The sequence below is a fragment of the Entelurus aequoreus genome, linkage group LG03 (genome assembly GCF_033978785.1).
Source record: "Entelurus aequoreus isolate RoL-2023_Sb linkage group LG03, RoL_Eaeq_v1.1, whole genome shotgun sequence".
Taxonomy (NCBI): Eukaryota; Metazoa; Chordata; class Actinopteri; order Syngnathiformes; family Syngnathidae; genus Entelurus; species Entelurus aequoreus.
Genome location: NC_084733.1, coordinates 66,949,623 through 66,959,419, shown reverse-complemented (window position 1 = coordinate 66,959,419; position 9,797 = coordinate 66,949,623). Strand labels below are relative to the sequence as shown.

Here is a 9,797-nt window from a genome sequence, read left to right as displayed (position 1 = left end):
TTTTCCCATTTTCCCCTACTCTTTAAAGAAACCAATGTATACAAAGACAATTTAAGACAAGTTTTGTTTCTATTTGATCAAAAACTAGTAGTTTGAAAATGACACTGCAATACGTTGCATCTTACTCTTAGCAACATTCTAATTTGTATAATGTTGTTCTTTTTAGACCAGATATAAATTGTACTTTTTATGCAATAATTTTCAAATAACTGTATTAAAGCCTTCTCTAGGAGGCAATACTTCTGCTTGAATAAAATACCTCTGTGAAAAAAAATGTGCATTGTACATTGCATGCAAATACATATTCTTCTCCAACACTGAGATAAATAAAGTGCAAACTTAAAACTTCTGTCTTGAAAAAAATACTCCTGTAATTAAAAAAAATAGCATTGCACATTGCATGTAAATAAATATAATCCACTAAATAATAAAGATACCAATCATCAATAAATAGCAATAACAATCAATACGAACAATAAAGTGCAGACTTAAAATTTCTGTTTTGAATACAATACTACTACATTGTATGCAAATAAATAATCCCAAAAACATAGAGATGACTTTAAAGTTTTAGTAAGTGGATAAACACAGACTTTTCCCTGAAGTATCCTGGGGTCCTTGTTAGTGTGAACTGATGTTCAAGACAATGTACACTTCATTGCAATATTAAACTACTACTAGAATAGGCAATTCCTGAAGACATTGTGTGTGAATGCTCCAATGCTGAAGTTGAACTGAAATGCTGACAGAATGTAATATGAATGTAAGAATAGTTTGAATGTTGAAAAGCTGACGCTGAACTGAAATGCTAATGGAACGTAGGATGAATGTAGAAATGGTTTAAATGTTGAAATCGTTTAAACGCTGAAATAGTTTGAATGTTGGAATGGTTTGAATGTGGAAGAGTTTGAATTTCCAGGGAAACCGGAATTTGGTTTGGAACTTGGGAAAGTGTTAGTTTGAATGTCCAGGATGAGTGGAATGTGTTGATGTTGGAATGGTTTGAATAGGTAGACAAATGTGGGAATTGTGCAACTTGGAAAAATGTCCCATTCATTTCAATGGGAACTTCCTGGAAATTTGGGAATTTTGAGAAAAGCAGGATTTTTGAATGAGCTGAATTGGTTGGTGTTGGCATTGTTTAAATCGGTCAAGAAATGTTGAATTAGTAACAGTTTTTTATTGAGAAATTCCTGGAATTTCGGGGAAACCGGGAATTTTTGTAGTTCCTTAACCAACTTAGTTTTTGTCCCAAATATGAGGTGTGTTTTGACGGTGGATTGGTTGAAATGGGTTGAAAAATATGAACAGGGTAGTCGAATTTAAGAAGGTTGGAAATAGGTTACCAAAAAACGTGAATTCCTGGAAATGTTTTCAATGTAGAAAAATGGTATTTGAATGTCCAGGATGAGTTGAATGTGTTGAAGGTGGAATGGTTTGAATCGGTTGAATAATGTGGGAATTGTGGAAGTTTGAAAAATAGCCAATTCAATTTGAATGGGGAAAATGAAAACAAAAAACAAGGAATTATAGGAAATCCGGGAATTTGTTTTTCCAGAAAAAATTGGGAATTTTGGGAAAAGCGGGATTTTTTTTGAAAAACTTGAATGGTATCAATGAGTTGAAATGGCTGGTGTTGAAATTTTTCAAATCGGTCGAGAAATGTTGAAGTAGTATCATGTTGAATTGAGAAATGGCATTTTACAGAATTCCTGAAATTTCGGGAATTCTTCCAGTTCAAAGAACAACTTCGTTTTTTTATCCTGATTAGGAGGTATGTTTTGACGATGGAACGATTGAAATGTGTTGAAAAATGTGGAAGGAATAGTCGCCAGAAAAAAGGGTGGAAATTGGGCTTTGGAAAAGCAGGAATTCTGGAAAATCCTGGAATCTTTTTGAACTTGGAAAAAAAATACTTTGAATTTCCAGAATGGTGGAATTTGTTGAAGGTGGAATGGTTTGAATAGGTTGAAAAATTTGGAAATGATGAAAGTTTGAAAAACGGCCAATTCAATTTGAATGGGGAAAATGCAAAAAAAAAGAAGGAATTATGGGAAATCCGGGAATTTTTTTTTCCAGTAAAAATTGGGAATTTTGGGAAAAGTGGGATTTTTTTGGGAAAATCTTATAATTTTAGTTTTTTTTGTTTTTTTGTCATAAAAAAATACAATCATGCGTGCTTACGGACTGCAGACTGTACTGTATTGATATATATTGGTATATAATGTAGGAACCAGAAATATTAATAACAGAAAGAAACAACCCTTTTGTGTGAATGAGTGTGAATGAGTGTAAATGGGGGAGGGAGGTGTTTTGGGTTGGTGCACTAATTGTAAGTGTATCTTGTGTTTTTTATGTTGATTTAATAAAAAAAATAAAAATAAAAAAAATGTTTCAAATTTTTTTAAATAATTTTTTGTGCGGCCCGGTACCAATCGATCCACGGACCGGTACCGGACCACGGACCGGTACCGGGCCACGGCCCGGTGGTCGGGGACCACTGGTCTAAATGAGTTGAAATGGTTGGTGTTGAAATTTTTCCAATCGGTCGAGAAATGTTGTAGTAGTAACATGTTGAATTGAGAAATGGTATTACGGAATTCCTGGAATTTCGGGAATTTTTCCATTTAAAAAAACAACTTTGTTTTTTGTTCTGATTAAGAGAAATGTTTTGACGATGGAACGGTTGAAATGTGTTGAAAAATGTGGAAGGAGTAGTCGCCAGAAAAAAGGGTGGAAATAGGGCTTTGGAAAAGCAGGAATTCTGGAAAATACTGGAATCTTTTTGAACTTGGAAAAAAAATAGTTTGAATTTCCAGAATGGTGGAATTTGTTGAAGTGAAGTGAAGTGAATTATATTTATATAGCGCTTTTCTCTAGTGACTCAAAGCGCTTTACATAGTGAAACCCAATATCTAAGTTACATTTAAACCAGTGTGGGTGGCACTGGGAGCAAGTGGGTAAAGTGTCTTGCCCAAGGACACAACAGCAGTGACTAGGATGGCGGAAGCGGGAATCGAACCTGGAACCCTCAAGTTGCTGGTACGGCCACTCTACCAACCGAGCTATACCGCCCGGTTGGTAGAGCTCGGTATAGCTCGGGGGTCGGCAACCCGCGGCTCTAGAGCCGCATGCGGCTCTTTAGCGCCGCCCTAGTGGCTCTCTGGAGATTTTTCAAAAATGTATGAAGAATGGAAAAAGTTGAGGGGAAAAAAATATATTTTTTGTTTTAGTATGGTTTCTGTATGAGGACAAACATGACACAAACCTCCCTAATCGTTATAAATCACACTGTTTATATTAAACATGCTTCACTGATTCGAGTATTTGGCGAGCGCCGTTTTGTCCTACTAATTTTGGCGGTCCTTGAACTCACCGTATAGTTTGTTTACATCTAGACCTTTCTCCGACGTTGTAGGACGTGTTTTATGCCACTTCTTTTTCTGTCTCATTTGGTCCACCAATCTTTAAACGTTGTGCATGAATGCACAAAGGTGAGTTTTGTTGATGTTATTGACTTGTGTGGAGTGCTAATCAAACATACTTGGTCACTGCATGACTGCAAGCTAATCGATGCTAACATGCTATTTAGGCTAGCGATATGTACATATTGCATCATTATGCCTCATTTGTAGCTATATATGTGAGCTCATTTACTTTCCTTTAAGTCATCTTAATTAAATTTATATCTCATGATACATGTAATATGGCTTTTAATTTTTTGCGGCTCCTGACAGATTTGTTTTTGTATTTTTGGTCCATTATGGCTCTTTCAACATTTTGGGTTGCCGACCCCTGGTATAGCTCTACCAAAGGTGGAATGGTTTGAATACGTTGAACAATTTGGAAATGATGAAAGTTTGAAAAACGGCCAATTCAATTTGAATGGGGAAAATGCAAAGAAAAAGAAGGAATTATGGGAAATCCGGGAATTTTTTTTCCAGTAAAAATTGGGAATTTTGGGAAAAGTGGGATTTTTTTGGGGAAAATATTAAAAAACTTGAATGGTCTAAATGAGTTGAAATGGTTGGTGTTGAAATTTTTCCAATCGGTCGGGAAATGTTGAAGTAGTAACATGTTGAATTGAGAAATGGTATTACAAAATTCCTGCAATTTCGGGAATTTTTCCATTTAAAAAAACAACTTTGTTTTTTGTTCTGATTAAGAGAAATGTTTTGACGATGGAACGGTTGAAATGTGTTGAAAAATGTGGAAGGAGTAGTCGCCAGAAAAAAGGGTGGAAATAGGGCTTTGGAAAAGCAGGAATTCTGGAAAATCCTGGAATCTTTTTGAGCTTGGAAAAAAAAATACTTTGAATTTCCAGAATGGTGGAATTTGTTGAAGTTGGAATGGTATGAATAGGTTGAAAAATGTGGAAATGGTGAAAGTTTGAAAAACGTCCAATTCATTTTGAATGGGAAAAATGTCCCAGAAAACCTGGAAATCTGGGAATTTTTGGAATTTTTCAAGGTAAAGCCCGCGATTCCCAAATAGGCTGAACAGACAAGAAGAACAAGTAGAGGAATAATAATAAATAGATGAATTTTGGTGTAGAAAACCATATGTGTGAATGCTTTGGAGCATTCACACATTGATCATTCAATTCGTTATAATGCCACAAGAGTTTTGCAGCAGCACACACGCACCCGAACTGTCTGGTTGGGACATGCAGATCGACTGCTTTAGTAATCGCTCTGTGCATTCTTCTCCATGCTGAACATGCAACTTTGTGCCACAGTAAGCTGCTTCTTAGGTGGAGTTGTTGCTGCAGTCCTATTCGCCTTGTAAAGAGTTGCATTTCCCCCACTGGGCTCAATGCTGTTTCCGATGCTGGAATAAGTTTGTTGTGCTGCTGCCTTTTTGAAAGAAACTTAGCAACATTTGTTCCATGCCCGTTGCCGTAAATCCAAACCACTGGCAACACAGTGGAACAAACATCTCGATCTCGTTAGCCTTGCAGATCTCCGCTAAGGAACTAAAGGGGCGGGTGAGGACTTTGGAAGCTCATGGGGGCAAAAAAATATGCCGGAGCGTGAGTAAAAAACATTGATTTAAAATTTTCAAAATCGTCTGCAACAAAAACATTTGAATTCATGGATAAAATAGGGCTACTAACCATATCATATACTGATCATTTACTTGGTGAGAATGCATTCCAAATGCGTTCGTTCGCTTATTGCTGTCAAATTTGTGGGACTCAGCTAGAATGTGTCGTCAACATGCATTAATAATAATACAACGTATATCAGCTCTATTGATGCCATTCATATCGCATATCGTCTGTATTGTATATTGTGCTTTGTGCTGTGCAGAGCAAGGTGCGGTATCCAAAGTGGTGAAACCTTCGCCTTCACAAAGGACGCCACGTTCTCGTCACTGCGGAAATTGGATACGGCACGCAGATGGCGGCACCTTCAGCTCTCCCAACTACCCAAACACGTACCCTCCCAACAAGGAGTGTCTCTATGTGCTGGAAGGTAAATGCAAATTGCATTTCATTGTTAGTAGTAGGGCTGTGAATCTTTGGGTGTCCCACGATTCGATTCAATATCGATTCTTGGGGTAATGATTCGATTCAAAATCGATTTTTTTTTTCAATTCAACACGATTCTCGATTTAAAAACGATTTTCCCCCGATTCAAAACGATTCTCTATTCATTCAATACATAGGATTTCAGCAGGATCTACCCCAGTCTGCTGACATGCAAGCAGAGTAGTAGATTTTTGTAAAAAGCTTATATAATTGTAAAGGACAATGTTTTATCAACTGATTGTAATAATGTACATTTGTTTTAACTATTAAATGAACCAAAAATATGACTTATTTTATCTTTGTGAAAATATTGGACACAGTGTGTTGTCAAGCTTATGAGATGCGATGCAAGTGTAAGCCACTGTGACACTATTGTTCTTTTTTTTTTTTTTTTTACAAAAGTCTAATGATAATGTCAATGAGGGATTTTTAATCACTGCTATGTTGAAATTGTAACTAATATGGATACAGTTGTTGATAATATTCATTTTTGTTTCACTACTTTTGGTTTGTTCTGTGTCGTGTTTGTGTCTCCTCTCATTTGCTCTGTTTATTGCAGTTCTGAGTGTTGCTGGGTCGGGTTTGGTTTTGGAATAGGATTGCATTGTTATGGTATTGCTGTGTATTGTTTTGTTGGATTGATTAATTTAAAAAAAATAAAAATAAAAAGCAATTTTTTTTGTAAATAAATAAAAAAAATTAAAAAAATCGATTTTTTAAAAATGAGAATCGATTCTGAATTGCACAACGTGAGAATCGCGATTCTAATTCGAATCGATTTTTTTCCCACACCCCTAGTTAGTAGTAAGGCATTACTTTAACAGTATTGTTAGCATTGATGCTACAGTAGTGCAAAGACAACATGAGAGGGTCAGTGTTTCTCGCAGTCCTGCAATCTAGCTGTGGAGGCGAGTGGTAGATGACATTGTCATCTCATTTGCATAACCGCCAGAGGAGTCCAATTATAATGTGCATTATCAAACTGGAATTATTGAGCACTCTTGGCTTCTGAACAGAGAATGCAATGTCTTCAGATGAACTCATCAATTTGAATTTTTGACTATAGGGTGTGTGTGACTTAGTTTGGTATCTGAAATACACAAGTACAAGATTTTATTACTCTGTCATCTAATTAGACTCAATGTCTGCATTTCATAATCTTACAAAGTCATTCTGATACAAACATTGGCAGTTAATGAATACAATGAAACACAAATAAGCATACAAAGTCAACTTGTTTTTCCACTCTACCAATACTTTAAATCAGCCTGTGCAGGTTAGCCATTATAGCTAAATCGTTTAGCAGTCAGGTGCTTTTTGAATAAACGCAGTTTGATGTTCTGATCAATAAAACGGCACACACATTTAGGATTAGGGATGTACACTGAGTACCGGCATTTTTTGGTAATGGTCTAATTGGGTCGGTCCAGGAAGACCGTTAAGATTCTGGAAAAATGATACGGCTATCAGTATTTTCTAATCAATCTGATCGTCGGAATTATGACACGCTGTCGCATTCACTTCAGGTGCCGCTGCTGTGCATACCGAAAGACACGAGTAAAATCTGATAATCAGCTTGGAATAATGACAAATAAGAAAGCAACACCACAGAAAATTTGTAACACAACAATATGTCCTCTAATAACAATATGTCCGCTAATAAGATTAGTGTCAGTTTACACACAAGTCACTGCTGCCTCCACCACGATTCATCAACCATCCTCCTATAGTGATCCAATAATCCACAGGCCAATATTAATTCACTCAAAAAAAATAAAGAAACATTGAAGTAATATAATTATCCAATAAGTTGCTCTGAAGCAAGATAGCATCCGCTGACAGGTCTCTAGTCGTTGTCTGATGTCACTCCATCAAAACACACCTTGCTTGAATGCACTCCCACCTAACACACTAATTGATTGTATTAAATAATATTATATGTTTGACATAATACAAAGATTGCAGGACATCAGCCGCCCTGAGGAACGAAACTCAAGCACATTGACAGATGCACAGGAAGGTGCAGAGCCCATCCAGCCAAGGAAACCTGCAGTGGAAAAGAAGATCAGCGGGAGAAAACCTCGGGTGAAATGGCCCGGAGCCTCCGAATAGAAAGAATAGGCAATCATAAACTCAGACCTAATCAGCATCCTACATGGACTAAAGGGCACAGTCGAAAGAAAGCTTGACAAGATGGGAGACATCATCTACAACTATGGGGCAGAACGATATGGAGCAAGAGTCAAAACGGCAAAGGTAGTAGCACCACAATGCAAGTCCAGACGGCAGCAGGAGATAGAATGCCTGATTCGGGAGAGAAGACAACTTAAGAAGAAGTGGAGGAAGGCTTCAGACAGTGAGAAAGAAGGCATTAACAATCTCCAGGGAAACATCAAAAGCCGGTTAACAACCCTGAGACAAGCAGAAAACCTGCGAAAACAGCGGAAAAAGAAAGAACGTGCAAGATCAAGTTTTTTCAAGGACCCCTTCAAATTTGTGAAATCACTTTTCACTGAAGAAAAGGGGGGAACCTAAAAACCTCTAAGCAGGAGCTGGAGAAACATCTGGAAGAAATGTTTGTGGATGACAAGAAGAATGTGCAGACAGCTATTCCATCGGACATCCCACCAATTGAACAACCACAACACCAGATGGACATTAGCCCCCCAAAGTGGAGTGAAGTGGAGAAAGCAGTAAAGCGGGCGAGAGCATCATCAGCCCCAGGGCCAAATGGAGTTACGTATCGACTATACAAGAGTGCCCCTGATGTACTTCGCTTCCTGTGGCGGCTAATGAGTGTGGCTTGGGAGAAGGGAATCATACCCAAAGCATGGCGTAGGGCCGGAAGAGTCTTGATTCCCAAGGAGAAGGAATCTAAAGATATCAGCCAGTTCCGCCCCATCAGCCTCCTCAATGTCGAGGGTAAGATTTTCTTCAGCGTAGTTGCCCAGAGGATGACCTACTACCTGGACAAGAACAGATTTGTGGATACCTCAGTCCAAAAAGCAGGAATCCCAGAGTTCTCCGGATGCCTCGAACACACCAGCATAATCTGGCATCAAATCCAGGCTGCGAAGAAAGAGAGGAGAGATCTCCACATCATCTTCCTAGACCTTGCCAATGCATTTGGTTCTGTCCCACACAGTTTCCTCTGGGCATCCTTCGACTTCCTCAGGATACCAGAGACCATCACCAACCTTGTCAAGGCATACTTTGAAGATCTGCAGCTCTGTTTTACCACACCAGACTTCACCACCACTTGGCACCATATGGAGGTTGGAATAATGGCAGGGTGTACCATCTCCCCGTTGGCCTTCATCATGGCAATGGAAGTCATTATGCGAGCATCCAAGTGGGTAGTGGGTGGCGAACAGCTGAGTTCCGGAATTCGCCTACCTCCTCTCAGGGCCTATATGGATGACATGACAACCATAACAACTACAGCACCCTGCATCAGGCGCCTACTAGGGAAGCTTTATGAGAACATCACTGGGGCCAGAATGAAATTCAAGGCCTCAAAATCAAGAAGCATCTCCATCATCAGAGGCAAACTGACAGAACAAAGGTTTCTCATTGGTGAAGAACCCATTCCAACTGTGTCAGAGAAGCCAATTAAGAGCCTGGGAAGGTGGTATGACTCAAATCTTAAGGACACTGAGCAAGCAGACAAGCTAAGGCAAGAAGTCACCAAAGGTCTGAAGAACATTGACAGATCTATGCTGCCTGGCAAGCTGAAAATCTGGTGCCTCCAGTTCGGGTTACTACCCCGCCTCATGTGGCCACTAACCATGTATGGTATCTCCCTCACCAGAGTGGAGAAAATGGGAAGAACAATCAGCTCTTATGTTAGAAAGTGGCTAGGTGTCCCTCGATGCCTGAGCAGCATCGGCCTGTATGGTCATGGATTACTCGAACTGCCTCTCTCTAGCCTGACAGAGATGACCCTAACAGAGTCGAAGGATACTGTTTTTGCTGCCCCAAAATCTGACAGCAGGGAAGAAGTGGTCAGCTAAGAACGCAGTACAGCAGGCAAAATCTGCTCTTCACCATGTTGACATCGTGGGCCAAGTCCAACATGGAAAAGCCGGATTGGGATTTGGAGAGACACGACCTTCCTGGAATAAGGCATCCTCTGCTGAGTGGCGCAAGTTGCTCGTGGCCGAGGTCCGTCGACAGGAAGAGTCAAATAGATATGCCAAGGCTGTGGCGCAAGCTAAGCAGGGTCAGTGGACAAGGTGGGAAGGGGTGGAGAAACGGAAGATCA

The 9,797-nt window shown here is 39.2% G+C and overlaps 1 protein-coding gene across 3 annotated transcripts in view; it reads left to right on the top strand.

Annotated features, from left to right (window-relative positions):
• The window catches only part of neto2b (neuropilin (NRP) and tolloid (TLL)-like 2b), a 42,075-nt gene that overhangs the window by 6,500 nt on the left and 25,778 nt on the right, over positions 1-9,797 (top strand). The window contains exons 1-2 of one of the 3 annotated variants that reach the window (XM_062042521.1): positions 3,401-3,494; positions 5,313-5,477. The exons of 1 other annotated variant lie outside the window; for it this stretch is intronic. In XM_062042521.1, the coding sequence (XP_061898505.1) occupies positions 3,485-3,494; positions 5,313-5,477 (175 nt within the window). In that variant the 5' untranslated portion in view covers positions 3,401-3,484. Of the gene's footprint in view, positions 1-3,400; positions 3,495-5,312; positions 5,478-9,797 lie in introns of those variants that run through there. One more of the 3 variants, XM_062042520.1, reaches the window with a different exon arrangement.